We start from the raw sequence: 19,531 nt of genomic DNA on the forward strand, positions 1-19,531 counted from the left end.
CCCCCTCTTCGGAATCCTTACAAATCTGGCCCGATCAGTGCCGAGCCAGATGGCCGAGGATTCCGCGGTCCATATAAGCTGGGCATGATCACTTACGCGCAATCAAGCCAAATGTGCCTAAACTGCAAAATTCGATCATAGGCTTCTTAAAATACCGTTCATTGAGGATAAGAGCGTTGATAACATCTCAGGTGGCTCATGCCAACAAGTGCTCAAAGCGAAGCGTCACTCAGACACTGTAGCAAGAATTCACCACTTGGGACGAAAGGACCTCACCTAAATAAAGCTGTCACCACCACCGACGCTATCAACAGCCATTTAAATAGGCCACAGAAGGCAACGTTGGCTTTGGTGGAGAGGGATCTTCATATCACAGAAGACGATTTCCTGCTTTGAAAACAATAAGCAACGAGCCCCAGCGGGATGCAGGACTAGCTAATAGTGCGGCAAAGATAGCCATGTTCTATACATTTTCGCCACCACGACTATAACATGTCCTTTTAGAAGTGGCACCGTGTCGAGAAGTGAACGCACGCGAAACATCGACACGTATTTGTTTAAAGGCGGTATTCTTGCAGTGTGACGAAGTAATGGCTTGCCACCCGAAAGAAAAAAACTATTAGGCCTACTGCGCTCTTCTTAAGAAACAGCGACTTCCATCAGCACAGGCTGACAACACTACTTTGGCGATTCTGCCGTCAGCGTGATCGCTCGCTTTACCCAAGGGTCATTCTGGGCTTGAGAAGCAACCATCGCTGCCTTTCTTATCTCAGCGTGCAGCGGCGCGCCTTTGTTTTTTCTTGGTCACAAAATAAAATTCTTCCTGCCCTTTGGAGACATGCCCCAATTCATTTACAACAAGGAATATGAGGAGGTACCCGACTCCTGCCTGCATATAATTGCGATACAATCAATATATTGTAAAAGCATTTCGCAAATTAGATACAAATACATTCTCCAAATGTATGGTAATACAGAAATACACATACTAGAAAGTATCTCTGAATTATTATTGTGATAGTCTTGTATCGCGATGCTATTTAGCCCTGGATCCAACGTCCACAAAAGTGTCCCTATATAATAGCAGCGCTGGAAAAAAGATCCGCTAAAGAAATGAGTCAAGTGTGGAGCATAAATTACAATAAGGAACACGTATTGTATTGTTTTCACCAATCAGCTATAGAGCCCTACAGACACGGAAGCGGCATTAAAATGTCACGCAATGTGCACACGAATCAATCATTACCATTGCATAGCGGAATCTTCCTTCGCTAAACAAGCCCGACTGACGGGGAAGTTAAAGAGTTTATCTCCGCAGGAAGAGGCCATCAACCGTCCTTGGCTACAAGCGGATGGCAAGTGGTGACAGTCGTCGAAGATCGCGATCGTAAACACAATTGACCGTCAGCTGCCCGACGGTTCGCTCAAGGACACGGCGCCCGTACGCCCGTCTTATATTCGATCATCACCAAAGAAACTGCGAGTGCACAGCGCTAACTTACCAATATATCGGGGCATTGTATTCATGCACCGCTTTATGATTGAGGTGCTGACGAACGCATAGAAATTAACCTACTTGACAACAAAGCGGAGAAGGATGGACGAGGATTTGTGGATAAAAATAAACACTGATGCACCTCAGGACTTTAAATTAAGTTTCGCATCCATCCATCCAACTGGTTTCTACAACCTCTGGGGTATATAGTACAGCAGAAGGTTGCGAGGAGAGAAGCAACAAAAATGCTGGCGATAAAAGAGAGTCCATTGCTCTAGACAAGTACGAAAGTATTTAAAATGGCCAGCTTTAGTTACCTGTTGCATATTATGGTCAGTTAATACCACCCCGGGAGAACCATCGCACACCTGTAAGCGCACAAGCGTCTGTGACTGTCCAACGAGATCATCTGCATCATCATGATCTATCAGCAACGTCATCAACATTACAAGCATCAGCCTCATTTCAGTATTTAGCATGGTTATTTAGACCATCATCATCATCGTCATCAACAGCACCACCAGCGTTGAGGCAGGGAACCGGCCGCTGCGTGACAGCGGACAGACGTGCAGATGACGCAGGCTCGACTTCGAGCAGCTGCGTCGTTGAGAAGCAAGTGGATGACCGGTGTCACTGGCGATCGAACCAAGTACCTCCCGCAATGGAGTCAGGTTCACTACCACTATGTACTACCGCTGTGGTTTCGGATAGAGATAAGGCACTCTGATGACCAGACTATGTCCGAGACGATTAATTGCGGCCAGATGGGTTTGAGTTCACACTTTTTCTAAATGCCTTCTATATTTAGTTCGCAACAAGGAATCCCCCCTTGCCTAGCCGGTTGACAAGAAAGCTAGGCGTCAGCGCGATGAAATAGCTAACGTTCCTAATCTTGTTTCAAGGTTAAAAAAAGGAAAAGAAAAAAAGACGCGTCATGAAATGGTTTAGGCGATTTCGTGAACCAGCCGTGGCTATCGCTTTGAAATAATGTGGTCGCGAGTTAACAAAAGCAACCAGTTGGTGCAGAATACAAGCTCATTTGCCCAATTCACATAATAAGAGTTTGCGCAACATGGACCTAATCAGTGATTTAAAAGACGCGCAACCTTTTTCACTAAGCTGAGGTGAGCAGCAGCCAAATGTAATTTCAAAACATTTACAATGCTCTTGGCATTCAATTACATGAGGTTCTCTGAGCCTAATGCAAAATATTACGTTACATTACGAAGCCCCCCCCCCCCCACTGTAATCCGATGTAAAGTTCCAATGTACACGCCCGCACTACTCCAATGTACAGCAAGGTGCCACATTTCACCCACTCCTGGTTCGCGTTTTCTGTTTTTCTCTGTCAAGGAGAATGTTCCCGCACGACGTAATTTAAATGCAAAGCATATCTTTACCAACCTAAAGGCTCTCTGACTGTTCATATTTATTATCTACCTATCTAGCCGCCCAAATCTGGGCCCTCCCGTAGTCGTCTTTTAGAGACGAAGCTCCTTATAGTCTCGGCTTGTCCGTTGGCGTTGGAGTTCACCCCGTGCGCTGTACCCGCCGCTGAAGATCACGATGATGCTGATGACGCTAAAGAACAAGTGCGTTCTAGACCACAAATTCTCTTTATGCCATCACGGCACAGCACGTGCAAAGTACCCACTATATACGTCATGACGATGATGCTCCTGATGGTGATGAAGAATATTATGATGATCACAGACAACGACTGGCTTGTGCAGTATATGCTACCTCGATATGCTCTACGATGCATTCCGTATCACTGGAAACTACCAGCAACAAGCAAGGGAACCTGCCCAGATTTCGTCTTTATCAACATCAGGCTGGATCCGACACCACAAAATAGTATGAATGAAGGCGAAATGCAATTTACATCTAAACGCAACATATTAGTTATGCCCAATAAACAATTCGATTGGCGCTCACTCACATGCGTGAAGGGTCCATCTCATGGGTGATTTACGGTGACACCGAATGATCTCACTGCTTCACCAACTCATAAAGATTCATTTCGTGGATACGTAGTAATTTTTTTAAATTGGTTTTAACCACAGTATCTTAAAAAAATTTTCAAGTCCTAATATTTTTTTGAAGAAATCGATATTGTTACATAAATAACTAAATAAAGAACCACACTCTTGAGTAATTCAGCATCCGGGAGCCTGTTGTAGGTTTTCAACTATTGAAAGCTAATAATTTTGTCCATATTTTATAGTAGTGCATATTGTGTGGTAGCATACTATCGTGGTAGCGCACCACTTCGCAGCTCTGGTCTCTATAGAGGCTGTTTGTAGCAATATCGAGGTAGTAGCATCAAATTAGGTTCCATAAAGAAGCGCAATTCAGACTTGGCAGCGTACCATAAAGAAGAAAAAAGATAGTGTATAAGATGACAGCTATTAGCGATACGAACAAATTAATTTCAAAATAAATTGGCGTAGAAAGAAATGACCACCGTGAGGGGATGTCTTCAGTTCAACAACCTTTCTCGTTCGGCTTCAAAGAATCACTGCCGAATGAAAAGGCATACGAAATATTTAATGTTATATCAAAATGAGCGTAGTTTCAGTTCTTGAACTTTGGGGGGGGGGGGGGGGGCGACTTTTTTCAATGCCTACTACAGAGCGAACAACTCCAACAATTCCTATAGATTTCTTCAAAAGACAGAGGTTTCTTGTTTAATACCTTTTTAAGTCACTGTAACTCCATTGAAAAGCAAACTGAATTTCAAAACAAAAACAAACTGAAACAAACTGAAACAAACTGAAAACAAACTAAAACAAACAAACTTTTCATTCACTTTCCTGTCAGCTCAAATTCTAGATATTCTAACGAAAACAATGTCATTGTTACTAGAGGCACTGAATAACGCTCCCTTGATTATTAGCACAGAAATACCTGCAAAAGTGGGACCGGAGGATGACTGCCGCCATAAAGAAAAAATGTTAAAGCATCTGGTGCATTACCCTAAGGTGATAGGTTCGGTCCCTGCCTGTTCCAAGTTGTCTTTTCATTCACTTTACATTCTTCGCTTATATCTGATAACTACTGCGATACATCTTAGAGATACTAAACAACGTACCCTAAACCTTTATGGGCTTCATTGTATGTTGCTTCAAAGACGTTCTGTCTCAAAACAAACACAAAAGTAAACAAGCCTTAAGTTCTCTTTCTTTTACGGAAAAATAAGTAAAACAGATCGACTTAACGATTGATTTGTGGGGTTTAACGTCCCGAAACCACCATATGATTATGAGAGACGCCGTAGTGGGGGGCTCCGGAAATTTCGACCACCTGGGGTTCTTTAACGTGCGCCCGAATCTGAGCACACGGGCCTACAGCATTTGCAGCCACCGCAGCAGGGATTCGATCCCGCGGCCTGTGGGTCAGCAGCCGAGTACCTTAGCCACCAGACCACCGCGGTGGGGCAGAACAGATCGACTTAGCAAATACCAGAACACCATCATAGTTACAGCTAATATAGTGCAATGTGAAGTACGTAGACGGTGCAGTCAAATTCTCGGAGTAAGTGACCTTCACTCGTGCTACGGTGCATCCCAAAACTGCGGCAGCACAGCGAATCGGTGAATTGTTTCATCCCACCACTAGCCGGAAAATAAATGTTAACAGAGACACGCCTGACGGAACACCGATGCTGTTTCGCAAAAAGACAGTTTCGGAAGGTAGCTTCTGCGTAACTTACCTTTTTTTCTAACACTATTAGCAACGCTACGCAGCACTCGCCAACAGCCGAGAGCTCGCTTACCTCGGTAACTTTCACCGTTGTAGCTGGTCCCATCACCGTCGGGCGGCTTCTCCACGTAAAAGATGCGTGTAACCATATTCCAGTGTGTTATGGGTAACTCGGAGAGAGGCGCAAGCGGAGGCTGCACGTCAGCAATCACAGGATGTTCGTAGCGAGCCTAATTCGCTTGCATGACTCCGGCCATCGGTGAGACCCTGTATACGCACGTGGTCGAGGGAAAGAGTTGGCCCACGATTTGCGCAACCGAATTCTGTACCAACGCTGAGCGCGGCCCGAAAGTTCCGCGCGGCGGTCTCCTTTTCGCCCTTCGGACTTCCTCGAGTGTTTGACGCGTTGCGCGCGTGAATGTGTTTAAAACAGCGTGACTTCCTCGCTGTCACCGCCGCATTTTCTTCTCTCGCGGCTCACGGATTCCGTACTTTGTTTTTCAACAACCGCGACCTTTAACGTCAAAAACTGTACTTGTTTTCTGGAAACGACAAATCTCTGTGTGAGGGAATATGGCTTCGAGCGCGGCTTGTGCGATGAAGCTTATCAGCCCGCGGCTTTGTTGGTGATCATTTCCTATTATAGCGTGGTCCCTACTTGGTGAGGTTTGACGTAACGCCTAATCGCTGCGTCGATAACTAGGAACCGCGGTTCGATTGGTGATGATCGTCTGCCAAAGAGAGTAATGTGGATCGGTGATGGCCGTCCTACAGAGTGCAACCTCGACCTAAGTAGTGCACACTGTTCAATTGCTACGGTCGGGAGCCATGCGTCCATTCGTGAAGAAGACGAGCAGAAGGGAACTCTGGGAAAAAATGCTACCGGTAACTGGGGCGACTTTAAGGGGGATCGTTTTTGGACACTGGCGCTACGGCTGTCTAATATATATTGTATATAGAATGCACGAATGAACAAGAACAAAGAACGACGGCACTGGTGCGTCACGGTTGCGTGAGTAGGGTCAGGCAGGACGAGTCATCGATGGACAAGGTCAGCGTATGAAGGGTGCGCACACGAGCTCGTCGGGTCGTTCCGGCGACGTAGCGACATGGAGACGAGAGATACGGTGAGAGTTATATAGCACGGGTAGGTGAGCAGAAACAGCAGATACACGTTGCTTTTTGAAAAGGCGTGGATCATAAAGAAATGTCGTCAGATTGGTCATCAGAGTGGGAAGAATAGACACGTGCTTTTCTAAATAAGAGGGTGGATGGGCGCTTTGCCAAACCCGGCAATAGTACAACTGTGAACGTTAAACCTATAAATAAGACCCTGTGCATCTGTAAGTCTCCTACAACAGCACAGGTGAAACGAGTTGGTTGATTTTGTCTATTGTTTCAGTTCCTTACTGCGATATCGCTCTGTGTTGACGTAAATGGGAGCCTGTATGGCAAAACACCAAACAGTTATTTTGGCACCCTTAGGATTACTACCGAGAGGCAAGCTTCGAAGGCTATTATCTCGGTATTTTGAGATAAACCAGAGAGAATAGTGCGCAGGTCACAATAAGCGGATCGATAGTGCCGCTAACGGCAACTTTTCTTGCTATCATCAAACGTGCGTTCACAAGGACCTATACCTTCTCGTGTGTGTGTTCATTACGCCATGGATTATTGTTGAAAAGCTTACCTCTAGCTTTACTGTAAGAAACATGAGAGCACGTTAAGAGATACATTGTTTTTAATGAATATTCCCGCTTAAGAAATAGATTGCTAAACTTCGTTTCACTCAGTAAATTAGCAAACATGGCTCAAATATTCGGTACATAAAAAGCAGGCCAGAGCTGCAAATGGTTCTGTTGAATATTTCGCTGGCCTTGAGTAGATCTGTCTTGTTTATTTGTCTCCTGACCAATAGGAGCAAGCACGCCTATTGCTTTTCTCACTATTCATTGGCTTTTAAGTCGAATTAAGGTGTGAAAACCCAATCACTTGATGCAAATGAGACGGGACTTTTTGGACAAAAGAAATACTGGTCTCCTCCACCTTAGCAGGCCAGCACATTCATTCTGAGAAGCTTCTCTGTCTTGCTAACTGCATTGAGAATACGTGACCGGCTCTGTACTTGTACGACGGAATAGGTCTTAAAGAAACCCTGCAAAACATTTTAAACATGCTAAAAAAACGCAGCTCATCTGGTCAGTAGCCGGGGCTTCTGTGTACGTATGATCCAAATATTATCATACCCGCGAATTTCCTAACCTCATCTGCCTACCTAACTTCCTGTCTCCCTCTCACCCGCGTCATTTCTCTGGGAATCCAGTAAGGTATACCCTCAACGACCAACGCTTATCCTGCCTACGCACTACGTGTCCGGCCTATGCCCATTTATTTTTCTTGATTTCCACTATATATGAAGTCCTCAGTCCCGGTTCGTTGCCTGGCCCACTCTGCTCTCCTCTTTTCCCTTAAGCATACACCTATATTTTTTTTCCATCGCTCGCTGTGTCGTCCTCCGTTTAAGCTGAACCGTCTTTGTAAGCTTCCAGGTTTCTGCTCCGTCAGTAAGTACCGGCAAGATGCTGCTGTTTATACTTTCCTCTTGAGGGTTAGTGGCACCAGTCGTGATTTGAGAACACTTGCCTAATGTGCCCCACTCCATTGTTATTCTTCTAGTTACTTCAATCTCGTTGTTCAGCTCCGCGGTTACTACGTGTCCTAAGTAGACATACTCTTTTACAACTGCAAGTGCACTGCTACCGATCTCGAAGCGCTGTTCTCTTCCGAGGTTGTTGTACATTAGTTTCATTTTCTGCAGATTAATTATAAGACCTTCTTTCCTGCTCTCCTTGTCTAATTCAGTAATCATGAATGGCAATGCGTGCCCTGAGGTATTCGGCAATGCAATGGCATCGGCGAAGCGCAGATTACTAAGCACCCTGTAAGCACGCGGTAAATAGCATAGGAGGAGGGGTGCTGTGCAGTGGGCTATATTTACATCGTAGCAACGTTAGCGCACTCGTGACAGCAACGGAAGTGAGCCGACGTGTTTAAAGAGCAAGAGAAGAGGAATTGTTCGAGGTCATGACGCGCTCTGACTTCCCCACTGTCGGCCCACGTCCCGCCCCGCTACATGTCACAGCGATCGTCGGGACGAAAGGACAGGAAATCTAGGAACACTGTAACTAATCAGTAAACGAACTTCAAATGAAACTGGCCGTAAGGAATTAAAGCCGTAAGGAATTGAAAGCTGAATCCTCCTGTCTCTCATTTCACATTAGCAGCCACTGGTATGTACATTGAGCACTATCTGACAGGAAAAGGTTGCTACGTTATACTCGCTGGGCGTAACCTCCTTTATTTTTAGAAAGATTTAGCGAGCATTGGGCCGCAGTGCCATGAATACAGTGAACTAGTAAATACCATCAACTCAAGGTGGTTGAAGGTGGGAAGTAGACCCGAAGCGCAAGCCGTAAGAAAGTGTGCGTGTGCCACCTCTCGTTTAGTCCTTGGAATGTCCACTGAATGGCGGTGCTTCTATATGGGGAATATGTGATAAAAAGATGCGAGATTGTGGGACTTGGAGTGTTGAATAGATGGACGAACGGACACACAGACAGATGCACGGATGGACGCATGAACGGACGCAGGGGCGGATGCATTAACGAACGCATGGACGGTCACACGAACAGACGCATGGACGGTCACACAGGCGGACGCATGGACGGACGAATGCTTCGCCCCACTCTCCATCATTCACTCCGTGGATATGCTGCCATTTTTTCTCATTTTTCTTTCTTCGTTTAGTGGCAATTGATTCATGCGTTTGCCTTTCACGCTCGAGTTAGAGCAGCCAATGGCTCAACAACCGACCATGGTTTGTCAGGACGAAGATAAACGGGCAACCGCGCGCGCGAATCCCGAAAAATCTGAGGCTTGCGGCAAAGCGGTTCACCGTCGCCTACTCTTCTCGAACCAAAAGCCGGTAGCAGACGGTGCATCCCACAACCCCTCACTCTTTTACTGGTCACCTATTGCTACAGCACTTCATCCTCCACCTTAGTTTCGTCACCAATGGCACACGCGGCCAAGGTATCGCCGGTAGATAAAATTGCAAAGGTGATTTGAAACCAGTTTTTGTACCCGAAGACATAATTGGTCCAATTGTTAAACAGGGTTTTTTTTTTCTAGTGTCGCGCCTTCAATATACCTGATAAGTGATACCATCGCTACTTCAGGCGGCCCATTTGTTCACCAAGTGGACCAAGCCAAGCAACATGAAAAGTCAACATGACCACCATGCCATGGCCATCACGAATGGCTGGTTCGAAATGGACAGTGCAGGAATGAATCCTCAGTTGCAACGTAACAGCGAGGCTGCCAATGCATTAGAATATAAAAGAGCTATGCCGAGAGGGGGCCAAAATCAACGTAGCAGTCAAGAAAACGAAGCCCCTGGAAACGTAACATCGGGATTCTATTGTGTTATGAAGTGTGACTGGTTGTGACCTATACATGGTCATACTCTAGAGTAACTACCTCAGTGACCTCGCACGCGCTTACATCAGAGTTGTTTACCCTAGATGTAACAAATCAACAGTACCAGCAAAAGTGAAGCCTTCCGAGCATTTCTATATAAAAGGCAGCGTGGTTACTGCAGGCAGCTATTCATGCAGCAAAGCTTTCCGTGAGGATAAGTTGTCAACCGATAATGTTATCTAGCAGCCCACATGCATGATAACAGCTGCTTCAAACGGTACCTACTCGCGAACAGCAGGCTTATGAGTGCTTTAAGCACTTGAGACTTCTTGTCATCTCAGTTGATGACCATTGTGCTCTGTGCACCTGGACTTGTGTCCAATTTTGAACTTGTGGACAAACATTGACGTAAACGAGACGAAAAAGCAGACACAAAACTGTTCGTTCTTTATAGTTACGTCACGCAAGAAAAGAATACATGAAAAGTGTGAATATTGCCTTGGTCGTGTGCTCCTTCTTTATCACTTGTTTTTTCACTGAAACGTTTCTACTTGTTGCATTCTTTTGTTGGTTGTATTTACGCATACTGCCCCCTCCTTTGGTTACGTTTACGCGTACAGGTTGTGCATGCCGCCTCTGCATGCAGCTGAAGTGCAATCAATGATATATATATATATATATATATATATATATATATATATATATATATATATATATATATATATATATATATATATGAAGAAAGGCAACGAGGTTAACCAGAAAGCAATCTCTGGTTTGCTACTCTGCGCGAAGGGGAAATAGGAGACAAAAAAGTAAGCAAAACAAAATGAGAGAAAGGGAGCGGGACGAAAGCGAGAACACACAAACACACTAAAACGTCACAAATGTTCGACAAGGCGGGTGGATCTCGGAAACTCCAGGAGGGGCTTCGTCGCTTTTTCGCGTGAAGCTCGACTTTTCCGGTATTCCAAAATTATTTTTTCGGAAAGCGGTTGATCGTCGAGGCGTGCAACCACTGCTGACATGGACTGTCTCTGACAGTTGTACTGAGGGCATTGTCACAAAATATGCTCGATGGTTTCGTCAGTGCCACAATCATCACATGCAGCAGTGACTACCCATCCACTGCAGCAAGCACATCTGTTCGTAAAAGACACCCCAAGCCACATACTGCAGAAAACGGTTGTCTGAGATCGGAATAACCCAGATGGAATGGAAAGTTGTAGGTATGGGGCCAGACGGTGAAGACGGGTGTGTAGAAATCTGGGCGTGTTCCACAGAGGGCTGCTGACCTCGTGCACGAGCGTATTAATCCTTGCTGCTGCATCGCTGATTGGCAGTGTAATGGAATCCAATATGCCATGCATTTTCGTGAGTGTTCTTTGCCACATTGTCGGCATGCACGTTATCGAAGATTCCGCAGTGGCCTGGTAACCATTGAAAAGTTACATTATGCCCTTTCTGTGTTACTTGCTGATATAATTGTATTGTTTGCAGCACCAATTGGTCTTGAGGTCCACGACGTAGCGCAGTTTGAATAATATACGGAGCTGGTTTCGAATTGGTGAAAGTGCACCGTTCTATATGTGCATCTTAACAAATCCTGCGGAGTGCACAGCGGAGCACTACGAGCTCTGTGGCTGTAGTTGTTGTTTTGTGAGACGTTCGAAAGTGAATGGTTTCGGCATTTGTTGGGAAGATCATAGCTCCTGCGGATCCGCTAACATTTGTCGAACCACCCGTATAAAGTTCAACGTGGTGTTTGTATCCTTCGTGCAGCATAAGTAGAGTCAGCTGCTTCAAAGCTGGTGTCGGAAGATCCGCCTTTTTGCAAATGCCTGGCTCTGTCAAGCGTAGTTTTGCACGGTCAGGATACGTTCCGGAGGTGTGTGGCCTGCTTGAATACGGTAACCTAATACTCTCTTACAGAAGGAGGCACTCGGTCGGTCTTCTAGAAGCGAAGCGCGGTGGTGGGCAGGGGCGCGAGCATGGTGCCTAATATGTGCTCGAAGCACCTCTAGAGTAATGTGCACTAAAGCCGGGTGATCTTTCGAGATTGCGATAGTCTCCGCTATGAATGTGCAGCCTGGTAATCCAAGACAAACTCTGAGTGCCTGGGTACCTTCGATTATACGTATGCTACTTTTGCAGGTGTTAGTCAAAACAGGCAAGCTGCACCGCAGGTACCCTAGGAACAACGTGCTGCATAGCTGCAACATTGCGTGTTTTAACATGCCCCACTTTTTTCCTCTGAGGAAGTTGCAAAGTTGGGAGATGGCAATTAGGTGCTTTTTTCTGAGTGGACACATGAGGACTCCAGCAGAAATTTCAATCCAAAGGCGACTTTCAAGAACCTGTGTGTGCGGGTGTAGCAGACAATTTGTTCATTGTTGGTGATGGGATATGACGTCATTGCCTTCCGCGTGAACACAGCTATTGCCGCTTTGTCTGGAGAAATCTCGAGGCTTTGTTCTCTTAGGTACGCTGAAATAGAGTTCGCAGCTTTCTGAAATTTCGCACGTATCTCCGGACGTGTTACACATGATGTTCAAACAACAATATCGTTTGCATAGATAGATATCTGCACGGACTCTGGTATAGTTTCTACGAGGCCGATCATAACAAGACTGAATAGTGTGGGGCTCAATACACCTGCTTGGGGAACACCACGGTGTATGTAATGCTTAGATGTCGGCCGATCATCAGTTTACCTAAACAATGATCTCATATGAAGATAGCAGCAGATCCAGAGGTACACTCGCCCACCCAAGCCAAAGAACTGGAGGCTATCAAGTATGGCTTCATTAAAGACAGGCTCCTTTGACATCCAAAACAATGCTACAGGTAGCCGTCAACTCATGTTCTGGTGTTTTACGTGTGTCACGAGATCAATGACGTTGTCATTGGAGCTATGAAGACGACGAAAAGTGGTCATGGCGTCTGGATAGACTGTGTATCGTTCTAAGAACCACTCGAGCGTGGCAAGAATCATTCGCTCCATCAGCTTGCCCACGCAACTAGCCAGCGCTATCGGTCTGTATGACGTAAGCTGTAGAAGTGATATTCCAGGTTTGAGAATCGGAACCAAACGGCTTGTTTTCCATTCTCTGGGAAGAGCTCCAGCTCGCCAAGACTCATTAAGCTCATCCAGTAAAACACTACATGCGCGATCACCGAGGTTGCACAATAGGCGCTACGATATACCATCTGGCCCGGGTGACGACGATAGATTACAACAAGCAAAAGCTGCGTCCGGCTCTTCCATTGGAAAAGGCAGGTCAATGCACAGATCAAAGGAGTGTGGTGTGGTAGCAGCAGTAAGGACCCCTGTGCAATGTGATGGGCCTGCAATCTTCCTACAAAGATCTTCCGCTATCTCGATGTCCTTTCTACGTTGGAAAAGTGCCAAGGCTTTAAAAGGAAAACGTTGTTTGGGAAATGTGCGAAGTCCTCACATGGTTTGCCATATTTGAGAGAGTAATTTGTGAGGGTCTCGAGAATCGCAAAACTTCGCTCATCATTGGCACTCCAGTTTATCCATATGGTGCTGGATCTTCTTTTGCATGCACCTTGCTATGCGTAAATCTTCAATGGACTTTTCGTGCCTATGTCTGCGCTCTGCACGCCGACGAATCACGCGAAGTCGCTCTAACTCCACAATCACTTCCGAGGGCTTTGAAGAGCAGGTCAGCGTGCACATCACGCTCTGCGCTGCATCTTTGATCACTTGCTCAAAGCCAGAAGATAAGCCTTTTGCACATGCGTCTTCCGTGTTGGTTGTGAATGCAGACAAATTGATCCTCCGGATGGTTTTAGGCGGTTGACCACTGGCAAAGCCTTTGATGTTGAGATAACTTGGGAGGGGGGAAGGTCGCTATTATGCGTCTTGATGTCTAAAAACCACATGACACTTGTGGCGCAGTGACGGAACACAAATGTTAAATCCAAGCAGCTGCTGTACGTGGACCTTCGTAACAATGTAGGGCTCCCATCATTAAGTAGAGAAAGTCCATGGGCGGACACAAATGAAGCCAGTTTCCCGCCTATGGCATTGACTTTCGAGCTTCCCCAGATAGGGTGGCGGGTGTTGAAGACCCCTGTAATTATTCATGGACCCGGAACGCTCACAAGTATCTAATCCAGTATCTTTCCATCAAAACGAGCTGAAGGGGAGAGGTAAACACACACTAATGTGAAGGCGAGGGTTTTTTGCTTCACAGTCAGGCAAACATACTGGTTTTCGTCATGTGGTGGCACAGGATGAATATTGTAAGTAAGCTCGCGACGGGGGAATGTACACAAGGACTTTGCTGCTTTCGTTGCAGGTTTTGGACGGAATTTATACGTATCCTGATAGTCTGATTGAGTTTGTTCAGTTTGGTTCACAAATCACGATTATTGGGAAACGGTTCAAGAACACGTACAGACGAAAACCGGAAATCGGTGATCTAAGTCCTCTGGCGTTCCACTGGATAACTGATGCTTCTCTGAATTCTTTGCGGAACGATTGTTGATCTCCTGCCACGTTCCTTTATGAGGGTGGCGAGGACTGGGCTCAACGTGTCCAGCACCTGCAGGCCACTTTGAGTAGTTGGAGTTTCTGGGCTTCTCAGTAGGTCTGCAATGACAGCGACTGGAGATCATAGTATCAGGGTAATCAATCGATCTACCCTTGACTCATCCTGAACGGAAGTACGCTCGAAGGAAGCTGTAGGAAAGAAAGGCCTCAGAGGGGGCTCCTTCGCAGGCTGCGTACGGGGAAGTGCAGGCCAGTCATCCACAGCTATGGGCTTGTCCACCTGTGTTTGCTTCGTGCTTATGCTTACTGTTTTACTGGTGTTCGAATAAGATGGGTTACGCGTGACACCCTTTATTGCACGTCTTCTACGATGGCTGCGTCGGCGCCGTACCCTTTCAGCAGCCTCTTTGTGCGAAGAATTTTCTCCGACCATTTGTTTGAAAATGACAATTCCTTTCTTTATCTGCGGGCATTTTGTGGAGGCAGCATCATGTGAACCATCACAGTTTCCGCACTTCGGACTTGTTGCCTGACATGCGTCTGCAGTGTGTGGTTCAGTACATCGTGGGCATACTGTGGTGTTTGTGCATACACCCTTGACATGTCCGCTTTTCACGCATTTATGGCACTTATGAGGTTTAGGAACAAATGGCTGAACAGGATGTCGGAAATGTCTCACCTTGACATGTGACGGAATAGAATCTCCTTTGAAGATTATCTTTACACAGCGGGTCTTTCCTAGACGAAGTACATTAGTGATGACTACTTCCTCGTTCGCTAGTTTCATAAGAACTAGAAGATCCGAGTTCACTATGGCCAAATCAATGTCATAGGTTACTTCCGCCATGCAGGTACCATCCATTGAAATTATTGGTCGGACTGTAATGTTTGTGAACTCTGATAATCTGCATAGCTTGTCTAAAGCACTGGCAGTCATCGTGTCTACAGCAACAATATTCTTGCGTGGGTTCAAACGGATATATTTAATTTCGTTTGGTGCAACCCCCTCAAAGTACATAGACAGAGCTTGCCTGTTTACTGCTCGAAGGCTGATGGAGGGGTTCTATAGCCCATGAACAAGATGATGTGCAGCCAGTGTTGTTCTTTTGACTTCCCAGTTAACGTCCCCGATGAAGAAGATGGCTAGACGTTTCTTCGTTTGGCCTTCCTGTTTCTCACAATCTTGAAGCTGTCACCCGACTTGTCGTCGCCAGAGGCCGAGTAGAGTTCCGTGTCCTCACTGGCGCTCTAACAGGTGCTTCGTTTCCGCAACAAGCTTGCGTAAGTTGATCTCTGGTCGGCCAGCGCCGCAGAAGGATCCACGTCCATAGTCATCGGGAAGTGACCATCAGTAGTTCTGGGCATGGCGCGTTAATTTAACGAGCACCTCACCATGGCAGACCTCTGATAGGGTGGGCCGGTGGAAGACTCCGCGTCAGTCGTCCTGACACGGGGAGCAGCGTCTTCCGGAAAAAGCAAAAACTTGATAAAACTGCTAGCAGCAGAAAAAGCAGAATCGTCCTATGAAGACACACTTCGTCGTAGTTCGCCATCGATGAGGAATCCTATTCAAGCCCACTAGAGCGTTTTAGTCAATACCTTCCTCTCCTTATGGGAGTACAAACTATTCATTGATTCTTTTATTCATTCATTTTGTAATTCATTGGTTTATTCAATAAATAATGAAATACGTTAAATAACGAATACGTTAAATGATTGATTGAAATAATTTCAAATAAGGGTGATTTCATCTCAGAACAATGCACATAACCTTTTCTGTTGTAGTGTATAAAGCAAATGAAAAAAAAACGTAGCATTCGTCTATGATCAGATCCTCCTCACGGTGCTTGCTGCAACGAGTTATTACTGAATATATTACATAATATGTTTTGTAATGAATTCAGTAATAACCTATGGCGAAGGACGTCATGCACGAAGATTTCACTAAACGTGTTTTTACTATATGCAACAGAATGCTTCAAAGCAAAGCCCCACGTGAATGAAAAAATGACCTCTCAACATTTAGCAAATAACTATCGTTGTCAAGCATGTGCAGCAGTAGTCAAAAGTTCATAGGCCACGCTCGCATAAGATTACACATGATAGCGACGTGGGAAAATCTGACCGCCGAAGTACGTTAACGGTGAGAAATATGACGTTTCAGTGCGTTTAGAATTTCCTTCATTCTTGATTCTGCAAGCAAACAAGTTTGTAAACGTGACTCGTAACGAGACGTTCGTCCACTAGTATTGTGAACTGTTGTATTCATGGCTTTTACACCTGCCAGGTTGGACTTTTTTCACATAATGACTAATTGATTCTTAACAATAGAAAAAAGGCACCTAACTTCTGTCTTTTAGGTGACACGGCACAGTGACTTGTAGGGGAGGGGGGAAGGATGGATAAAAAGAATAGTGGAAAGATGTAAAAAAATAGGATAGGTAAGCGACAGAAAAAGAAGGAGATGGGAAAGTTGGGAGCCTGTCGAAGAAGTCCGAGGACGGCGCACCACACGGCGAGAGCTGCACAGCGTCGATGGGCCGTGGAGAAAGAACCAGTCTGCGAAAGATACGCTATAGCGTCGGAGATCGCGGGCGGCACAACCATCCAGCTTGAAATCCTCCGAGCTGCGCAAAGTTGAACAGGATAGGCAGATTTGTTTCTTTAACTCCCCGCGTCTTTTCTCCTGTACTCCTTGCTCTTTTTAACAGCTATGATTGTCTACTGGTTATTGCGCTCGACTGCAAGCAGCCCTGACGGTTGCGAAACGCAGTCCCAGTCACGACGGCCGCATTCCGATGCAAATTAAGCTGTGCAATAAGGAGAACTAGGTGGCGGAAATTGCCGGAGCACTCCACTAGGGCATCTGTCATAACCATATCATGGTTTAGGGCCATAAACCCCCGTCAGTTATTCTTGTTGCACTTCGTTCTTTGTACCGCATTCGAATCATGAACTCTGCCAAAATCGGACCTAATTCTTAATTATAAATAATGCGCCAACACTACTATGTGCCTAACATATTTAGTCGACGTCGAGGTGTCTTAGTGGTGCGTATCAGCGACGAAAAAAAAATGGGGCAAGGCCGCGCTTTGTTATCGCGTTTCCATTTCCGTACTGGTATTTTTCGAACATTCCGAACAGTTTTGTGCGCGTTTGCTATATTCTCGCTTCTTTTTGCCGGCAACGAAGAACTGGCGAGAGCGCTCACCAATATTGCCCGCCTCTGAGAAATATCAAATCCTTAGTCAATATTCCTCCATTTTTGTCACTCGTTCTATTACTACTATTGTACTTAAAATATCTAGACTATTTTAGGCTAATATGATAATTAACCCAACCACGTCGCAGAAAGCTCGCAGAACACGAATACTGCACAGATTTCGAGCAAAATACGTATTGCTGCATTATCGCCGAACCTACAAATTTTGAACCATGCACATGCCGTACGAAACGTCACAACCAAACAATGCGCTAAAGCATCGACTCCTTACGAGGTATTGGTTTAACGATTTCTAAAATAAGATACTTTATTGGTAACTAAACTTTGTATTCGTTTGTACGTATAAAATGCTAATACTTTTTTTGTTTTTATCTGCGTCTCCTACGAATATTTCCACTATGAACCAATGAAAGTACAAAAACGAAGCTATGTGATCGTGTTCGACATGCGAGAAGCATTAGCAGATGATAGTGGACAGCTGTCATCCATCGCCTCGATTCTTCGCGTGCTTCGTTTTACAATGATGCGTCACTTATTGCTTTCAAGTTCGCATGATAGAAGCTATAGAACGTCAGTTTCTGTGTCTGCGTTACCCGAGCCCACTTTCCATTGTTCTCGCAGAATCGGTAATGCAAACTGCATATTATTTTAAAACGACGGTGCTGAACTGCATGCAATCGTGTTCCCCTGCTTTCTGTGGCTTTCTTGCGTCGACTTTCTGGTGGCAGACTTTCCGAGGACTTTAATTTGCCTTTGCTCATACACATCATGATTTTAGTAGCAAAGCAGCTTTTGATCAGGGCTGTGCACGTCCCTCGGCGGCCGTCCTCTCCGCTCCCCCACTGCGCAACGAAGCGGAAGCAGGGCGAGGCCTCCGCTTGTATATTTTCTCCCGTTTTTCTCTCCGCCAAAGATGTGCGTGTTCGCGCCGTTGTACCCTCCTTGCAGCGCCGGGTGCTCACTTTGCGGCATACCCAAATGAGAGGTGGGGAGAGGGGGTGGTAACATGACCGGTACAAAACATATACACAACTTCGAACACAACTGAAACACACACGGAAACATACAAACGGAATCAAAAATGAACACCAGCGCTGTATCGTATACCCACATAACGGCATAACGGGTCAGATAATCTGTCGCGACGATAACCCAGCAGTTCCCTGCAGTACAAGTAGGTAGTGGGCCCAAAATGTTCATGCCGATCGTGATAGAATGGAGCTGTTGGGACCTGGACGGGTTGCAGGAGGCCAGCTGGTTTATTCGGTGGTGACTTGCGGCGCTGGCAGTCGAGACAGGTACGAACATGGTGCTTCACGGCTGTGGTTAGTCTCGGCCAGTAATACCTTTGCTGTACTCTGGCCAACGTCCTCGTGCAACCCAAATGGCCAGAGGTCACCTCGTTGTGGCATGCTTTGAGTGCTTCGGTGCGAAGGGCTGCTAGGATGACGAGCAGATAGGCGGATACCGTTGACGAAAAATTTCTTTTGTAGAGTATTCCGTCCCGTAAACAAAACGATGACAGCACTCTTGCGAAAACTCTCAGTGCCTTCTGAGATCTGCCATCCAAGTAGTTAAGCCAAGCAATTCAGCGTCGTCCCGTTGTTGCTGCGCAATGGCGGTCGTGTCGAGGACACCGAAAAATGTTGTTTCCTCATCCTCGGGTATAGGGTTGCCGACTCAATGGGTGAACGGGACAGACAGTCAGCGTCCATATGTCGCTTGCCTGACTTATGCATGACTACCATATCGAACTCTTGCAGCCTGAGACTCCAACACGCTGATCGCCCTGTAGGGTCTTTAAGACTTGTTAACCACAACAGTGAGTGGTGCTCGCTAATTACTTTGAAGGGACGGCCATATAAATACGGGTGAAATTTTGTAACCGCCCATACCACGATGAGACATTCCTTCTCGGTCGTGGAGTAATTAGCCTCAGCACGTGTTAACGTTCTGCTTGCGTAAACGACTACCCTTTCTGCGCCCTCTTGCTGCTGCACAAGCATAGCTCCCAGACCGACATTGCTAGCATCGGTATTAAACATCGTAGGGGCTCTCTCGTCAAAGTGGGCAAGAACTGGCGGTGTTTGTAGTCGCTGACGAAGAT

The 19,531-nt window shown here is 46.0% G+C and overlaps 1 protein-coding gene across 1 annotated transcript in view; it reads right to left on the reverse strand.

The window, feature by feature from the left end:
- LOC119160862 (uncharacterized) overlaps positions 1-19,531 on the reverse strand; it is an 89,321-nt gene that overhangs the window by 29,851 nt on the left and 39,939 nt on the right. The window contains exon 16 of the mRNA XM_075887890.1: positions 5,274-5,430. Within this exon, the coding sequence (XP_075744005.1) occupies positions 5,274-5,430 (157 nt within the window). The remainder of the gene's footprint in view (positions 1-5,273; positions 5,431-19,531) is intronic.

This window comes from Rhipicephalus microplus, chromosome 3 (assembly GCF_043290135.1).
Source record: "Rhipicephalus microplus isolate Deutch F79 chromosome 3, USDA_Rmic, whole genome shotgun sequence".
Classification (NCBI taxonomy): Eukaryota; Metazoa; Arthropoda; class Arachnida; order Ixodida; family Ixodidae; genus Rhipicephalus; species Rhipicephalus microplus.